This window comes from Scyliorhinus canicula, chromosome 13, assembly GCF_902713615.1.
Source record: "Scyliorhinus canicula chromosome 13, sScyCan1.1, whole genome shotgun sequence".
Classification (NCBI taxonomy): Eukaryota; Metazoa; Chordata; class Chondrichthyes; order Carcharhiniformes; family Scyliorhinidae; genus Scyliorhinus; species Scyliorhinus canicula.
In genome coordinates, this window is record NC_052158.1 from 29205659 (window position 1) to 29224477 (window position 18819).

General features: G+C 53.4%; 1 protein-coding gene across 2 annotated transcripts in view; it reads right to left on the reverse strand.

Annotated features, from left to right (window-relative positions):
• Nucleotides 1-18819, reverse strand: part of LOC119976164 (cytochrome P450 2K1-like) — a 43717-nt gene that overhangs the window by 20555 nt on the left and 4343 nt on the right. For both annotated transcript variants that reach the window (XM_038816393.1, XM_038816392.1), the window contains exons 3-4: nucleotides 18536-18685; nucleotides 3317-3477 (exon numbers count right to left, since the gene is read on the reverse strand). In XM_038816393.1, coding sequence (XP_038672321.1) covers nucleotides 3317-3477; nucleotides 18536-18685 — 311 coding nt within the window. The remainder of the gene's footprint in view (nucleotides 1-3316; nucleotides 3478-18535; nucleotides 18686-18819) is intronic.

Genomic DNA, 18819 nt, shown 5'->3' on the forward strand with positions numbered 1-18819 from the left:
CTTGACGCCAGCGTCAAGGCCGCACCGCCGAGAAGTACGGAGCCCCGCTCGTAGCCCCCCGGGTGGGGGTGAATTAGGTGCCGGGAGCGGGCTCTGAGGCCGTCGTGAAAGTCGACCGCTTTCACGACGCCCTTCGCGATTTTCCGCTCCCGTGGGGAATCGCGCCCCACATCTTGCTCAATAAAGGCTCGATTATTCCACTACTCTCGTCTTTGTGGTAATTGATAGTGCATTAATTTATTGAGCAAGATTTTTTTTAAACGATGGATCTCCGCATCAAGTCTGATCGCCTGCAGCTGAGCCCTCAAGCAGCCAATGCTAGGTCTGCCTTTGACCACTGGCTAGCCTGCTTCGAAAGCTACCTCCAAACATCCACTGAGGAACCATTGGACTCGCTGAAGCTCTAAGTCCTCTAATCACGGGTGAGCCCTGACATTTTTCCTCTCATCCGGGATGCGCCCACCTACTCTGAAGTGATGGAGCTCCTGAAGGGACATTACGTTCGACCGGTGAACCAAATATACGCCAGGCACCTTCTGGCCATGAGACATTAAAAACTTCCCGGGGAGTCTCTGGATGATTTCTGGCATGCCCTGCACATCCTAGGTAGGAACTGTGACAGCCAGGCAGTTTCGGCAGCCCAGCACACCGAACTTTTAATTTGAGACGCTTACGTTACGGGCATGAAGTCTGTGTACGTCCGCCAGCGGCTACTGGAAGGGGGTACGCTTGACCTTGAGGGAACTAGGCAGCTTGCTAGTTTGTTAGAAGTGGCCTCCCGTAACGTCCAGTCCTATGCCCCCGACCGCGCGACACCCTCGTGGGCATCGTGTGCCCCACCAGCTGCCAACTCCAGCTCACCGCAGCCAGCCAACTCCGGGGTACCAAAGTGCTATTTTTGTGGGCAAAACAAACACCCCAGGCAGCGCTGCCCAGTGCAGAGCGCGACCTGCAACAGCTGTGGGAAGAAGAGACACTTTGTTTTTGTTTGCCAGGTCTGGTTGATCAACGCTGTTTCCAAGCCCGGCAGTCCTACACCCCCCACGTGCGACCCAGGGGCATCTTGCTCACCGGAAGCCAGGTGCGGCCCATGGGCGCCGCCATCTTTGATGCCACACGCTGTGTGGCTCCGCCATCTTCGGCGCCATTTTGGACGGTGCCTCAGGAGCCTTGCTTGTCTGGTTGTTCAGCGCCTGCCGCTACCTCCACCACTGCTGACCAGCCCGGGGCCTCCCAGCACCTGCCGCAGCTCACCTCTATCAGCCTGGATCAGTCCCGGCACTGCAACCTTGTGACCGCAACGATGACGGTGAAGATCGATGGGCACGAGACGACCTGCTTTTTTGATTCCGGCAGCACAGAGCGCTTCATCTACCCCACTACGGAAGTCCACCTCCGGGGTCTCGCTCCCAACATGGCTGACAGTTCCTGGACCCATCTTCCTTCAGAAGCATATGTGGACCCATAAGTCACACTCTTTGGTCAAAAAAGTCCACCTCCTACATGCGAACCCTCAGTACGCCTACGTGGCACATCCCGACGGGCGCCAGGACACATTCTCCCTCCGGGACCTGGCACCTGCTGGATCCTCACCCACGACCCCTGACCTGACAACCCCCCCCCCCCCCCCTCCCCAGTTGCCTCATTCACCCCTGCGCCACTCACCTTCCCTCCAGCGAACCTCACTGCTGCCCCTCCCCAGTAGGATCCGTCCTCCCACTGGTTCCACTCAGGGGTGACGAAGATGAGGACAACACGCTCCCGGCGTCGCAGGTGACCAAGTTGGCACCCACATCACCACCAGGACTGAGGTGATGGCAGAGAGGGTCAAGGCCCCCGACAGACTTAACTTGTAATGTTTTCCACCACCCCCGCCGGACTCTTTTTTTAACAGGGGGTGAATGTGGTAGTCACCGCTAGTAGTATATTACATGTATTACGGCACTGACCGTATAGTAGAGGTACATGGGTAAATCCTTGCCTGCTGGCTCAGCCCAGTTGGTGGCGTATAAATGTGTGTGCTCGTCGGTGCGGCAGCCATTCTGGTTCCAGCTACAGGAGACACCACATCTTGCTCAATAAAACCTCGATTATTCCACTACTCTCGTCTTTGTGGTAATTGATAGTGCATCAAAGTGTTAATGGCAGTGTGAAGGACTAGAGGAGGTACTGACAGTGGCATAAAAGGTAAGATAGCAAACTGTGTTAATGGGTAGAGAAAGGTCAGTGCTCAACAGAAGCAAATCTTAAGAATAAGTGACAGATGTTCCAGTGGGGTAGTGGGATTGTGAGGGAAGGTTGTGGGAGGACAACATTTTCTTTTGGATCGACAAAAGGATCAAAATGGAGGAGAAAGGTCACCATAATGGTACCAGGCAGGGTGTGTTAAAATGGAGCAAAAGTATTGAAACATAATGGGGCAAGTTTCAGAATCCTTGTACGTTCCATCCATTAACTTAGTCAAGAAGGGCAATAGCATCTGAATTGAATTTCTATTGGAGTTTTTCTATGAGGGAGGAATCACAGCTACAAACTGTTATTATGTCGCAAAGTCACAATGGTTTTCTTTTTCTCCCTGACTTAGACTGAAACCGGGGACAAATATCAGAGTGAAGTCTGGTAAAAGTGACCTTGGTCTCACATACAGGCTGCAATTCTCTGGACGTTGAGATTCACTTTTCCCGCTGGCAGCTCACCCTTGGCCGTGGGTTTCCCGGCGGCAGGAGGGGGGGATGGGCTTCATTGGGAAATCACATTGACAAACAACAGGAACAGAATCCCTTTTCCAGCAAATAGGGCGCCGCCGAGAAACGTGCAGCTGGGGGAATCGGAGAATCCTGCCCACAGTGTTTATACTCGGATTTAATCCACACAAGTGTCTGTCAGTTTGTAACATTTGGACCGGGATTCTCCGACGTCGCTGGCGGCCGGGATTCTCTGGTCCCGCTGAGAGTCACATTTGTGGCGGGGCAGCAACGGACAAGATCGGAGAATTCTGGCCACACCAACATTTTCTGTCCCTTACCGGCGACGGGATCTTCCAATTCTGCTGATGGCGACCACAGCCCCCCCCCCCCCCCCACTCGGGGGACACGTTCCCTACCATAGAATCGGTGCGGGACAGACAAAATCTGGCAGACATCGGCAGGACAGGAAGATCCCGCCACTGGCCAATGGTGGACCACCTCTGCTGCCGGAAAGTAGGCCAGGGGCTCGGAGCTAGAAAATCCTTCCCTCGGCCTATTACAGTGAGATGAGGAAGTTGTCATGCACTCAAACCTACAACGTTATCACAGTAACATACAAAGATAATTACATGTATTGGAGCCGTTGCACCTAGTCTGGCAATCTCGTCCATCATGGTTGTTAAACTGATGAATAACTCATCCTCATAATCAAAGCGTTGTCCAAATATGATGGAACAGATGATATTGCTGACTGCAGAATTCATAATCTGTGCTGTTTCAAATGGCTGACCTGTAATAAATTCAATATAAAATTAAGGCTCACAAGAGCAATAATACTTCAAGCATGTTTGACTTTTAAAAAATCACAAGACATAAGAACATAAGAACGAGGATCAGGAGTCGGGCATCTGGCCCCTCGAGCCTGCTCCGCCATTCAATAAGATCATGGCTGATCTTTTTGTGGACTCAGCTCCACTTCCCCGCCCGCTCACCATAACCTTTTATTGCTTTACTGTTCAAAATCTATCTACCTATGTCTTAAAAACATTTGGGGCAGCACGGTAGCATGGTGGTTAGCATAAATGCTTCACAGCTCCAGGGTCCCAGGTTCGGTTCCCGGCTGGGTCACTGTCTGTGCGGAGTCTGCACATCCTCCCGTGTGTGCGTGAGTTTCCTCCGGGTGCTCCGGTTTCCTCCCACAGTCCAAAGATGTGCGGGTTAGGTGGATTGGCCATGCTAAATAGCCCGTAGTGTCCTAAAAAGTAAGGTTAGCAAGGGGCGAGGGGGGTTGTTGGGTTACGGGTATAGGGTGGATACGTGGGTTTGAGTAGGGTGATCATTGCTCGGCACAACATCGAGGGCCGAAGGGCCTGTTCTGTGCTGTACTGTTCTATGTTCTATGTTAACGAGGTAGCCTCAACTGCTTCACTGGGCAGGGAATTCCACAGATTCACAACCCTTTGGATGAAGAAGTTCCTCCTCAACTCAGTCTTAAATCAGCTCCCTCTTATTTTGAGGCAATGCCCCCTTCGTTCTCATTTCACCCACCAGTGGAAACAACCTCCCTGTTTCTATCCTATCTACTCCCTTCATAATTTTATACATTTCCGTAAGACCCCCCCTCATTCTTCCAAATTCTAAGACAGGCAAATAGGAAGGTTTCTGATATGGGCGTTAACCAAACGTGAGAACAAAATAGGGGAGAACTGAAATAATTCAGAGAGCAGTGATTCGCTGATACTATCTTTCGGTTTTATAAGCCTGAATATGGAACAAGAAGACACAGGTGGATAAGGGACAGGTCAGTAATGGTAGCCGGAGTAGGCCATTTGCCCTCTTCCCCACAAACATCATCCCCTGCTTTCCACCGCAAGCCCCAAAAGCTTATGTCGTGAACCTTTATGTGGCGCCTTACTAAATGGTTTTCGTAGACGTTTAAAACATTTTTTTATTGTTATATTTTATGTACTTAGTGCACCCAATTCTTTTTTCCAACCAAGGGGCAATTTAGTGTGGCCAATCGACCGACCTGCACATTAGGTTGTGGAAGTGACACCCAGGCAGACACTGGGAGAATACGCAAACTCCACACGGACAGTGACCTGGGGCCAGGAATGAAACTTAGTCCTCGGTACCGTGAGGTAGTAGTGCTAACCACTGTGGCACCGCGCCATCCCACTTTAGTAAATCTAAGTCCATTACATCTACATGTATCGCTTTATCTACCCTGCTTGTTACATTCTAAAAGAGCTCAGGTGTACTACTCAGGTGCACTATCAACAACTTTCGGAAAAACTAAATAACATTTATAAAAGGACTGTCCCCAGAAATTGTAGTTGACGGGGGCTTCAACTCCACTGAATTTTCAGGGGCACCGTGAAAAATGTCTGTTTCGGCCACAAAACCAGGAAAGGGCTCATAAGGAGTGAACTATCTATATTTACCTTTTGACATTGAGTTGTAATTTGGCTGAAAGTAATCTCGCACTCTAAACTTATAATTTTGCATGCTTGTGTGTGTGTTGCAAAGGTATATCAACACATTTTTACCTGGGTGGCTTTTTTTAGCACAATAAAAAAACTGATGCTTTTGTGTTAATAACTCAAGAACCCCTGCCAGACTGGTTTATTTGCAATCAGCATTTAAAGGGTTAAGCACAGACATGGGGGATATTCCACCCCCTGCCACCATGCTGTGTTTTGTGGCGGAGGAGGTGGCTCGTCATTGGCTAGCAGTGCCCGATCCCACCACTGACGTCAGGAAGCAAAGTACTGTACACACCCCCATCAGCATCAACAGGGCCGAGGTGGAGATGGTTAACAGTTTCAAATTCCTCGGGGAGTTTCAAATTCCCTGGGGTACACATCTCCAAAGATCTGTCCCGGTCCATCCATGTCGACGCTACCACCAAGAACGCACAACAGCGCCTCTACCTCCTTAGGAAACTTAGGTAATTCAGCATGCCCACGTTAACTCTTACCAATTTTTATATATGCACCATAGAAGCATCCTATCTGGCTGCATCGCAGTCTGGTATGGCAACTGCTCGGCCCAGGACTGCAATAAAAGTCTGAGAGTCGTGAACACAGCCCAGTCCATCACACAAACCTGCCTCACATCCATTGACTCCATCTATACCTCCCGCTACCTGGGAAATCGGGCAGCATAATCAAAGACCCTTCCCACCCGGCTCACTCACTCTCCCAACTTCTTCCATCGGGCAGGAGATACACAAGTCTGAGAACACGCACGAACAGACTCAAAAACAGTTTCTTCTCCGCTGTTACCAGACTCCTAAACGACCCTCTTATGGACTGACCTCATTAACACTACACCCTGTAATGCACGATCAATGACTCCAGATGCGAGATTGGAGTACAATTGAAGGCTTTATTGGACTAGATGTTTCCCCCAGCAGCGCAGGTACAGAATGCTGCAGCTGGGGAGACACAGACTCTTATACTCTGCCTTACTGGGCGGAACCAGCAGGCAGGCTTCACCAATGATCTTACTGATTCAGGTACCTCCCACACCAATGGTCTTACAGCCTCAACCTGGGTACCGTAATACCCTAATGCTGACTACCACATTCACCCCCTGTTTATAAAAGAGTCTGGTGGGGGTGGTGGTCTCGTGTTATACAGTGGTAGAGGTTGAGGTTATGGCGCTACCCGGTGGTACAGTGTTTTGCCTTGTTACATGTCACAACTATTTACATGATGACATGATGTGGAGGTGCCGACGTTGGTCTGCGGTGAGCAAAGTAAGAAGTCTTACAACACCAGGTTAAAGTCCAACAGGTTTGTTTCAAACACTAGCTTTCGGAGCACCTCAGGTTTCATGTGAGGAAGGAGCAGTGTTTGAAACAAACCAGTTGGACTTTAACCTGGTATTGTCAAACTTGTTACAAAACTATTTACAGTATTTATTTACATGTACATATCAAAATGAAGCAATTAACCCTGGTCGTCCTCTGTGAACGTCGCAATTTCGGCGGTGCTGCAGGCACCGGCTCGGGCATCCGTGACTCCAGGAGCGTCACTTCGGCTTCTTCGGTAGCTTCATCACCCCTAGATGGGACTAATGGGAGAACTGATCCACCTGGGAAGGGGATCAGTTCCCTAATGCCGACTACCACACCCTGTATGCTTCATCCGATGCCGGTGTTTATGTAGTTACATTGTATACCTTGTGTTGCCCTATTATGTATTTTCCTTTTCTTTTCATGTACTTAATGATCCGTTGAGCTGCTTGCAGGAAAAGACTTTTCACTATATCTCGGTACACGTGACAATAAACAAAATCAGAAATCCTTCAATGGGTTTACCCGTTGGTTGTGCCCTCCATCACTGAGGAGTTCACGTTCACTTGGTGGGGCGGGGGGAGGGGCGGGAAAGATAGGGGTGGGGGGGCGGTTGCGGCGGGAGTGGGGGGCGGTTGTTGGCAGGACCGGCAGATCCTGCTGGCGGGAGTGGATGGAAAATTTCAGCATTCAGATAATATAGCCAGCATTATAAACTCTCTCTACCCTCTGTTACAGTAAGACCTGGAGCGGTAGTCCAGGGAAGCCATTTTCTACCCCTCCTCACGGGGCCGTAATGATGCGCAATCGAAACTTCCTCTGCCTTAAAAATATTCCTTTGTTAGGACCTGTTGGCATCCTGCAGAGGGTCGACAAGATAAAAGTTTGACTGCATCAACTTAACCGGCGAATGTGCAAACTCCACACAGGCAGTGACCCGGGGCCAGGATTGAACCAGTGTCCTCGGTGCCATCGGCAGCAGTGCTAACCACGGCGCCACTGTGGCATCCTGAAAAGCACAGGGTGCCCCTACATGCAGACGACCTGCCAATGGATATATTGGAGAAAGTGGAAAGCATCGGGGATGTCATGGACATTTTGGTGAAATTCGGTTGGTTTTAAACTAAACATGGGGAAGAGTGAAGACTTTCCGATTCAGGCGAGGGGGCAGGAGAGGAGATTGGGCAAGTTGACATTTAAGGTGCTGGGGGAGAGTTTTAGATATTCAGGTGGTGTGGGGGTGGGAGCAACTACACAAGTTGAATCTGACTCAGTTGGTGGAGGAAATGAGGGGCAAATTGAAAAGGTGGGATGTGCTTCCGTTGTCATTGGCGGAGCGGGTGCAGTCTAAGGATGACTGTGCGCCCGAGGTTTTTGTTTGTATTCCAGAACCTCCCAATTTTTATCTCCAAGACCTTTTTCAAGATGGATAACATTGATATTGGGATATGTCTGCGTGGGGAAGGCCCCTCGGAAAAGAAAGCGTTGTCGGAGCATGGGCGAAGGCCTGCCAAATTTGATAAATTATTATTGGGCGGTAAATATAGCCATGGTAAGAAAGTGGGTAGTGGGGAAGGGGTCGGTTTGAGAATGGATGGAGGCAGCCTCTTGTAAGGGTACTAGTTTGCGAGTGCTTTTGATGCTGCCTCTGCTGTTCCCTCTGGTCAGATGCTCCACAAGTCCGGAAGTAATGGCAGCCCTGAGGGTGTGGAGACAGCACATGAGGCTTCAGGGGGCCTCAGTTTGGGCCCTGATCCTGTGGCAGCCACATGTTCGTTCCGGTGGAACTGGATGGGGGTTTATAGGGTTGGCGGTGGGTGGGGATTGAGAGGTTTGGAGATTTGGGGCTGGATTCTCCAATAATGAGGCTAAGTGTTGACATGTCGTGTAAACGATGGAGTTTCATGACACGTCATCGGGCCTCCAGGAGGAGCAATTAAACGGCCCACAAGGTGCTAGCATGGGCGTGATGGGAAGCGCCCAAGGGAGGGCCGCCGATACACGGGTTGCGCCATTGATTGCTGATTAACATTCTCTCCCCCGACTTCCGGTGGCTGTGATGGATCAGTAAGCCACACATTTGGAAGCTCCCGTTTTAAAGAGATTCTTCGGCTCTTTTGAGAGCCCAAAAGGGAAATTTTTCGACGTCTCCCGGTGGGGGAAGGTGTGCTGAACGACTTTCCCTGCAGTCCATGACTCGAACTCGGAGTGGAAAGGGGGAAAAAACAGCAGCAGCTCCTCAGAAAAAACGGGGGAAGGGATCCAAGATGGCCGCCGACAGAGCTCCAGAGGAATGGAGACTCTGGGCCCAGGAACAACAAACTGATCTCCTGCGCTGCTTTAAAGAATTCAAGGATGAAGTACTGAGCTCTCTGCAGGAAACGAACAGAAGGCTGTCAGAGATTCAGTCCACCCAGGGTGCTGCCATCAAGAAGTTGCAGACGCAGGCCATTGAACGAGAGGAGGAGGCCGTGGTCCTCGTGAGTAAGGTGGAGGGGCACGAAGCACTCCACAAGAAGTGGCAGGAATGCTTTGAGGAGCTGGATCACCGCATGAGGCGGAAAAACCTGCGGATCTTGGGCCTTGCAGAGGGGCTGGAGGGATCGGACCTGACAGCCTATGTGGCTGTAATGCTGAATTCGCTAGTGGGGGCCGGATCTCTCCATCTGCCCTTGGAGCTGGAGGGAGCGCACAGGGTGCTGGCCAGGAGGCCCAAGGAAGATGAACCCCCGCGTGCGGTGCTGGTGAGGTTCCACCGGTTCAGTGATCGGGAGTGCGTGCTGCGCTGGGCCAAGAAGGTGAAGAGCAGCAATTGGGAGAATGGGGTAGTGCGGATCTACCAGGACTGGAGTGCGGAGGTGGCTAAGCGGCGGTCTGGATTTAATCGGACGAAAGAGGTGCTTTATAGAAAAAAGATAAAGTTCGGAATGTTGCCGCCCGCGCGCCTGTGGGTAACGTATTTGGACCGGCATCATTATTTCGATTCCCCGGAGGAGGCGTGGGCCTTCGTGCGGACGGAGAAACTGGACTTGAACTAGGGGTTGGGGGTTGCGAGGTCGGCTGTAAGATATTAGTGCTGGATTCTGCTGTTGCTGTGTTCTCTTTTTCTTCTGTTGTTTTCCTCTTGTTTTAGTACTTTTGCTATTTTGATATGGTTATTTACGGAGGGGTTGTTCTGCTATGTTTTTGTTTTTGTGCTGTGGGACATTGTCTGGGCTGTGTATCTTGAGGGGAGGGTCGGGGGGGTATGTTGTATTCTATGTCAGAGTGGGGGTATGGAGGGGGGCTGATATTTGGGAGCTGCGTCAGAAGGGTGTGGTGGGGCAGTGCGAAAGCGCGGGCTTTCCTCTGGTTTCCCGTGCTGCGGGGCTGGGGGGTGGAGATGGTGACGGGGGAGGCGGGGCCTTAACTGGTTCTTCCCCGCGCTGGAGCGGTGCCAGTAGGAGGGATAGATTGGGGGATGATCCCACTTCGGGAGGGGTCGGGCTATTGGCGGGAGTTTCCGGGGTCAGCAGAAGTTAGCTGACTCACGGAAGTACAATGGAGGACGGTTCGCGGCTGGGAGGGTTCCTAGCCTGGGCGGGAAGGGAGGGGTGGAAAGGGGAATACCGGGTTGCTGCTGGTAGGGTCAAGAAGGAGCTGGTGGGGGCTGGGGGGACAGAGGTGAGGGGTTGTCGCTATGGGGACGGGGTCGAGCAGGGGGCGCTGGCCTGGGGCGGGCAGTCAACGGGCTATGGCTAGCCGACGGGGGAGGGGGGCGGGACGCCCTCTGATCCGGTTGGTCACCTGGAATGTGAGAGGGTTGAATGGGCCGGTGAAGCGGTCGAGGGTACTGGCTCACCTGAAGGGGCTAAAGGCGGATGTGGCAATGCTTCAGGAGACCCACCTGAGGGTGGCGGACCAGGTCCGCCTGAGGAAGGGATGGGTGGGGCAGGTTTTCCACTCGGGGTTGGATGTGAGGAACCGGGGAGTGGCGATTCTGGTGGGGAAAAATGTGTTGTTTGAGGCATCGGAGGTGGTGGCGGATAAGGGGGGTAGGTATGTGATGGTTAGGGGCAGGCTACAAGGAGAGAAGGTGGTACTGGCTAGTGTGTATGCCCCAAATTGGGACGATGCGGGCTTTATGAGGCGTATGTTGGGACGGATCCTGGATCTGGAGGCGGGAGGTCTGATCATAGGGGGGGACTTTAATACGGTGTTGGATCCTTCACTGGATCGGTCCAGCTCTAGGACGGGTAGGAGGCCGGCGGCGGCCAAGGTACTGAGAGGGTTTATGGACCAGATGGGTGGGGTGGATCCATGGAGGTTTGTAAGGCCGAGGGCACGCGAGTACTCTTTCTTCTCCCACGTACATAGGGTCTACTCTCGGATAGATTTCTTCGTGGTGAGTAGGGGACTGATTCCGAGAGTGGAGAAGGCCAAGTATTCGGCCATTGCAATCTCCGACCACGCTCCGCATTGGATAGAGTTGGAGATGGGAGAGGTGCGAGACCAACGTCCGTTGTGGCGGTTGGATGTGGGGTTGTTGGCGGAGGAGGAGGTGTGTAGGAGGGTCCGGGCAAGTATTGAGGGGTACCTTGAGGTGAATGATACGGGGGAGGTTCAGGTGGGGATGGTCTGGGAAGCCCTGAAGGCAGTAATTCGTGGGGAGCTGATATCCATCTGGGCACACAGGGAGAGGAGCGAGAGGAGTGAGAGGGATAGACTGGTGGGAAAGATGCTGGAGGTGGACAGGAGGTATGCAGAGGCACCAGAGGAGGGACTGTTGGGAGAGAGGCGCAGCCTGCAGGCTAAATTTGATTTGCTGACCACTAGAAAGGCGGAGGCACAGTGGAGGAAGGCACAAGGGGCAGTGTACGAACATGGTGAAAAGGCGAGTAGGATGCTGGCTCATCAGCTGCGTAAGCGGGATGCGGCTAAGGAGATTGCTGGAGTGAGAGATAAGAGTGGGAATGTGGTGCGGAAGGGGGTAGAGGTGAATGAGGTCTTCAAGGATTTTTACGGGGAACTGTACCGGTCGGAGCCAACGGGGGAGAGGAGGGGAATGGAGAGGTTCCTTGACGGGCTTTCTTTCCCGAAGGTGCAGGAGGAGAAGGTGGAGGGGTTGGGTACGCCGATTGAGCTGGAGGAGCTAGTTAAGGGGATCGGGCAGATGCAGTCAGGGAAGGCACCGGGGCCGGATGGGTTCCCGGTGGAATTTTATAAAAAGTTTGTGGATCTAGTGGGCCCCTTGCTGGTGCGAACACTCAATGAAGCGTGGGAGGGGGGGACTTTGCCCCCGACGATGTCACGGGCGCTGATCTCGTTAATTTTAAAGAAGGACAAGGACCCCCAGCAGTGTGGTTCATACAGGCCCATATCTCTCCTCAACGTGGACGCTAAGGTGCTGGCAAAAATCCTGGCCACCAGGATAGAGGACTGTGTGCCAGGGGTTGTGCACGAGGACCAGACAGGTTTTGTGAAGGGAAGGCAGCTGAACACGAATGTGCGGAGATTGCTGAATGTCATTATGATGCCGGCGATTGAGGGGGAGGCAGAGATAGTGGTGGCACTGGATGCGGAGAAGGCCTTCGATAGAGTGGAGTGGGGGTACCTATGGGAGGTGTTGGGGAGGTTTGGATTTGGTGAAGGATTCATTAGATGGGTAAGGCTGTTATATGAGGCCCCGATGGCGTGCGTGGCTACGAATAGGAGGAGGTCGGAGTACTTCCGGCTTTACCGAGGGACCAGGCAGGGTTGCCCCTTGTCCCCCTTGTTGTTTGCACTCGCAATCGAGCCGCTGGCGATGGCATTGAGAGATTCAGAGAGGTGGAGAGGCTTGGTGCGAGGTGGAGAGGAACATAGGGTGTCGTTGTATGCCGACGACCTGTTACTGTATGTGGCGGACCCGGTGGGAGGGATGCCGGGAGTGATGGAGTTACTAGCCGAGTTTGGGACCTTCTCAGGTTATAAATTAAACTTAGGCAAGAGCGAAGGTGTTGTGGTGCACCCTGGAGACCAGGAGGAAGGAATTGGTACGCTCCCGCTTAGGCGGGCAGGGGAGAGCTTTAGGTACCTGGGGGTGCAAGTGGCCAGGGACTGGGGGACTCTCCACAAGCATAACTTTACCAGGCTGGTAGATCAGATGGAGGAGGAGTTCAGGAGGTGGGACATGCTGCCATTGTCGTTGGCGGGGAGGGTGCAGTCCGTCAAAATGACAGTGCTTCCGAGGTTCTTGTTCCTTTTTCAGTGCCTGCCCATATTTATCCCCAGGGCCTTCTTTAGGAGAGTGACTAGCAGTATTCTGAGTTTTGTGTGGGCACATGGGACTCCGAGAGTGAGGAGGGTGTTCCTGGAGCGAGGAAGGGATGGAGGTGGGCTGGCACTGCCCAACCTTCTGGGGTACTATTGGGCAGCCAATGTGTCAATGGTGCGTAAATGGGTGAAGGAGGGGGGAGGGGCTGCGTGGAAAAGAATGGAGATGGTGTCATGTAGAGGTACGAGCCTGGGTGCCATGGTAACGGCACCGTTGCCGCTCTCCCCTAAGAGCTTTACCACGAGCCCGGTGGTGGCGGCGACCCTAAGAATCTGGGAACAATGGAGACGGCATCGGGGGGAAACAGGGGGCTCGATGGAGGCTCCACTGGGTGGCAACCATCGGTTCATCCCGGGGAACACGGATGGGGGATTCAGGGGGTGGCAAAGGGCGGGCATCAGCAAATTGAGGGACCTGTTTATTGGCGGGAGGTTTGCGGGCCTGGGGGAACTGCAAGATAAATTTGGCCTTCCCCAGGGGAACATGTTCAGATACCTGCAGGTAAAGGCGTTTGCTAGGCGACAGGTAGAGGGATTCCCTTTGCTGCCCTCGCAGGGGGCGATGGACAGAGTGCTTTCGGGGGTGTGGGTAGGAGAGGGGAGGTGTCTGACATCTATAAGGTAATGCAGGAGGTGGAGGAGTCGTCAGTGGAGGAGCTGAAGGCTAAATGGGAGGAGGAACTCGGGGAGCAGATAGAGGACGGGACTTGGGCGGATGCCTTGGAGAGAGTCAACTCTTCATCCTCATGTGCGAGGCTTAGTCTCATCCAATTTAAGGTGCTGCACCGGGCCCACATGTCCGGGACTAGGATGAGTAGGTTCTTCGGGGGTGAGGACAGGTGCACCAGATGTTCGGGGAGTCCTGCGAACCACGCCCATATGTTCTGGGCATGCCCAGCACTGGAAGAATTCTGGAAGGGGGTGGCGGGGACGGTGTCGAGGGTGGTTGGATCCAGGGTCAAACCAGGGTGGGGACTCGCGATTTTTGGAGTTGCGGTAGAGCCGGGAGTGCAGGAGGCGAAAGAGGCCGGTGTCCTGGCCTTTGCGTCCCTAGTAGCCCGTCGAAGGATTCTGTTACAATGGAAGGATGCAAGGCCCCCAAGTGTGGAGACCTGGATCAGTGACATGGCGGGATTTATAAAATTGGAAAAGGTCAAATTTGCCCTGAGAGGATCAATACAAGGGTTCTATAAACGATGGCAGCCTTTTGTGGACTTCCTGGCTCAGAGATAGGTAACTGGGTCAATAGCAGCAGCAACCCGGGGGGGGGGGGGGGATGCATTATTGTAGTGTTTATTCTGTAACTTTATAGTGTGTTAATATGCGTTGTTGTTAAAATGCTGGGTTGTTCATGGGGATGGGGCGAATGTATATGATTGTTAATATTATTGTTATTTTCGGTATTTTACTAAGGTGCGTCAATGTTGTATAAAATCAAAATTTCTCAATAAAAATTATTTAAAAAAAAAAAAACATTCTCTCCCCCACACTCAGCGTTGCAGGCAAGATGGCCGCCAGACGAGCGGCCCCGTGATTTAGGGACGGCGAGCTGGACACTCTCCTGAACACGATGGAGGAGAGGAGGCTGGGATTGTACCTCGGGCCGGGATGCAGGACAGCAGGTGCCATTGTTCGGCGTGCCTGGGCAGAGGTGACAGCCGCCGGCAGTGAGGTGGCCCGGACTGCAGACCAGTGCCGGACCCCTCAGGGCAGCTAGGGTGCGTACCCAGCACTGTGCCACTGACACCAACCTCCCTACCCTCCACACACATGTGACCCCCCTCTCCCCTCAGGGTGTCGGTCGGACCCCCACCCTAACCCATGGCTGCACCCACCCATGGCAGTGACAATGGCCGGGTGCCCTGTGCACTTTGGCCATCAGAGACCACACCCCTGGGCGGTGTTGTGTTCTGTAATTTGGAATAACACAAGCTGCCACTTTTTTGAGTAAAAGATGCTTCAGACTTTGAAGTGAGTTCAATGTGTTTTATTGAACTGTTAGCTCAGTTCTCAATGTGTTTGACTCTCTGCTAATCTAAATGTATAACTCAGTCTAACTGAACCAGCCTTGCTCTAAGCCACGTGCTGGGGTGTGATGCTGAGGATACACCCTGTCTCACTCTGTAGATGTTGGTCTGTGGAAAGAGGCGGGGTGTGAGTGCCTCATCCCTTTTATAGTGAGATACCACCCCTGAGTGTCCTGACTGCTCATTGGTCGTGTCCTATTCTATGTGTTCATAAGCTGCATGTTTGCATATCATGACCGGTTGCATGCGTCGGACGGTCTAACATTGCTGCTGTTTGTGTTTCCCCCCCCCCCACCCCCAGGAAAAGTCTGTGCATAACCGCTGGGAGCGGGAGAAGACCGCAGGGGGAACCACCAGAACTGAGTCCCCTCACTGTGGCTGGGCAGAGGGCGCTGGGCATTGTTGGTGGGCCAGAGGAGCCGATGATGAGGTCAGAGGCGCGCCACCAAGTGAGAACCCCCTGCGTGTATGCTGCCCCTCACAGCACGTGTGCTCACCCCCAACCCCCCTCACCACACCCTCCTCACCCCCAACCCCCACCACCCCCCTCACCCCACCCCCTCACCCCACCCCCTTCACCGCACCCCCTCACCACCTCACGCCTCACCCCAAGTCCGTGTCTCACCATACATGCTGTCTTGTGTCTTGCAGGACCAGCCAGCGATGGTCTCGACGTCCACTGCCCCTAGCCAGGGCCAGTGCCCCCCAAGCACCGACAGGGAGAGCAGCTGTAACAACAGCCATCCGGCCGAGTCGAGCCAGGAAACCACGACCCAGGGGACGGAAACAGAGGGGACGGCACACAGCACACCACGACACAGGAGACAGACACACAGCACACCACGACACAGGAGACAGACACACAGCACACCACGACACAGGGGACTACACACAGCGCACCACGACACCGGAGACAGACACACAGCACACCACGACACAGGAGACAGACACATAGCACACCACGACACAGGGGACAGACACACAGCACACAACGACACAGGAGACAGACACACAGCACACCACGACACCGGAGACAGACACACAGCACACCACGACACAGGGGACAGGCACACAGCGCACCACGACACAGGGGACAGGCACACAGCGCACCACGACACAGGGGACAGGCACACAGTGCACCACGACACCGGAGACAGACACACAGCGCACCACGACACAGGGGACGACACACCGCACACCGCGACACAGGAGACCCCGGATTACGGGTCCAATCAGGACATCGACTTTGCGCCACTGCTGTCTCCTAAACCCTCAACCATCTAGGAGGCTATCACCTCAGCTGGGCTCTTTATTGAGGAGGCTTCTGGGACACTTACGGTTGCGCACCACACAGCCGTTCCGGCACAGCAGGTGGAGGTAGTAGCAGCCGAGGGGCCAGACGGTCGGAGGGCAGTCCGGCCCCAACATCCAGCTGCTGCCCATAGGGGCCCCAGGTTCCTGGACTATCCACTCTCACCCATAGTTCCGGTGCAGTCAGAGACCCAGGGACTACAGGAGTGGATGACGGCCGGCTTCCAGCACCTGCAGTCGCAGGTGGGGGTGTCCAACCACCTGCAGGAGTAGGGAGCTGTGATGGTCATGCGTGCCACCCAGGCCGAGACCGTATAGATGTCGTCCGCGGTGGAGGCACTGGGGGCAAAGATGTCGGACATGGGTCAGGTTATGCAAGGCCTGGGGCTACCTGTGCAGGCGGGGCCATGGTCTAGGACATGGCTGCCCACTCACAGGCAGCCATGTGCCAAAGTCAGCTGCAGATTGCAGTGGTGCTCCTCAGTGTGGCCCAGTCTCAGCAGGCCATGGCCAGTCCCAGCAGGCCATGGCTGAGAGCATCACGCCATTGCCCAGGTGCTGGCCGGTGTCGCAGGGATGGCCCACTCCCTGAGCTCCATGGCCGCTAACGTTCAGACCCTGGTCGATACCAGTGCAGGCCTCCAGGACTGGCAGGGCCAGGTAGCATGGGGGGCCTTGGGGGATGGCTCTGCTCACACCCCCATCCCATGGAGAGGCCCGGGGGCCATTGGGCACCCCGAGGGGCGAGGGGGTGCTGGGGCCCGTGCCGGTGCCTCCTGCAGGGGAGGTGCCAGACCAGCTGGAGGCTGGATTATGGGAGGGTGAATGGGTCCTCTGAGTCTGCCATTCCGAGTATCACTCAATTTATTGTTCAATTCAGTCCATCGAGCGCATATGACGGTGTCCAGAATGAGTACATTCTTTGAGGGGGTGGAGGATAGGTGTGTATGGTGTGCAGGGGGGCCCCCGAATCATGTTCACACACGAACGAAGCTGCAGGAATTTTGGCGAGAGTTCGCTGACGGGATGTCAGAGGTACTGAGGTGAAGGAGGTTCCGAGTCCAGAGTTGGTAGTGTTTGGAGTGTCAGATGACCCGGGAGTCCAGGGGGCGTTAAGAGGCCGACATCCTGGCCTTTGCCTCTCTGGTAGCCCGGAGACGGATCTTGTTCCATGGAGGAGCTTGGAGCCTCCGAAACCAGGCCTATGGGTGAGCGACCTCACGGATTTCCTTAGATTAACAAAATTAGTCGAAAGAGGGATGATGGAAGGGTTCGCCCAGAGATGGAAATCGTTCATTGAATACTTCCAGGACAATTAAGTCAACAGGGGAACGGCGGGGATGGGGGGGGGGAGTGGGGGGGGGGTCGGCAGGGGGTATGGGAGGGAGGGTGGGGGGTATAGGAGGGAGGGTGTGGGAGGGAGGGTGTGGGGTATAGGAGGGAGGGTGTGGGGTATGGGAGGGAGTGTGGGGGTATAGGAGGGAGGGGGTGGGGTATAGGAGGGAGGGTGAGGGGTATTGGAGGGAGGCTGGGGTGCGGTTGTTGGCTGTTTATTGAGTTGTCATCCGTTCTCCTGCTTGTTACGTGTTGGTTATCTTTTTTCATCCAGGTTGTGGTTTTGTTTGATGTTTATTTATCGATACCTTAATAATCATAATTTTTTTAAAAGTTTGACTGCACCAATTTAACTGTCTCAATGCAGTTTGAGGAAGTTCTGTTGCATTCGGGCAGCACGTTAGCATAGTGATGAGTAACATTTGCTTCACAGCTCCAGGGACCCAGGTTCGATTCCCGGCTTGGGTCACTGTCTGTGCGGAGTCTGCACGTTCTCCCCGTGTCTGCGTGGGTTTCCTCCGGGTGCTCCGGTTTCCTCCCACAGTCCAAAGATGTGCAGGTTAGGTGGATTGGCAATGCTAAATTGCCCTTAGTATCCAAAATTACCCTTAGTATTGGGTGGGGTCACTGGGTTAATGGGTTTTGGGGATAGGGTGGAGGTGTAGGCTTGGGTAAGGTGCTCCTTCCAAGAGCTGGTGCAGACTCGTGGTGCCAAATGGCCTCCTTCTGCACTGTAACTTCTGTGATTGTATGATTTCTATGATTCCAGTGAGACTCATTTGTGCAGATGAGAATTTATTTATTTTTCTCTTAAACTTAGTGACCCAATTCTTTTTTTCCAATTAAGGGGCAATATAGTGTGGACAATCCACCTAACCCGCACATCGTGAAACCCACGCAGACATGGGGAGAATGTGCAAACTCCACACGGACAGTAACCTGGTGCCGGAAATGAACCTGGGTCCTCAGCGCCATAGGCAGCAGTGATAACCACTGCGCTACCATGCCACCCCTAGATGAGAATTTCGAATGAATAATTAATATCAACACTTCACGAGCATGACACACAAAGTGCTCACCTTTATAGCTCTCAAGGATGTTCACAAGCAAGTTGACCTCTTCAGCAATCTTGTCTTCAATGGATTTCTTGCCCATCCCAAAGTCACGGAGTTTTGATATCACAAACCTTCGTGTGTCCTGCCATTGCTTCCCGTCGCTGAATATAATACCTAGGAGTGGCACAACAGCAGCTGATCAAATAGTACATAGAATGGGAGTGTATGTAAATGCAAATCATTTTAATTCATATAATAATAATAATCTTTATTGTCACAAGGAGGCTGACATTCGCACTGCAATGAAG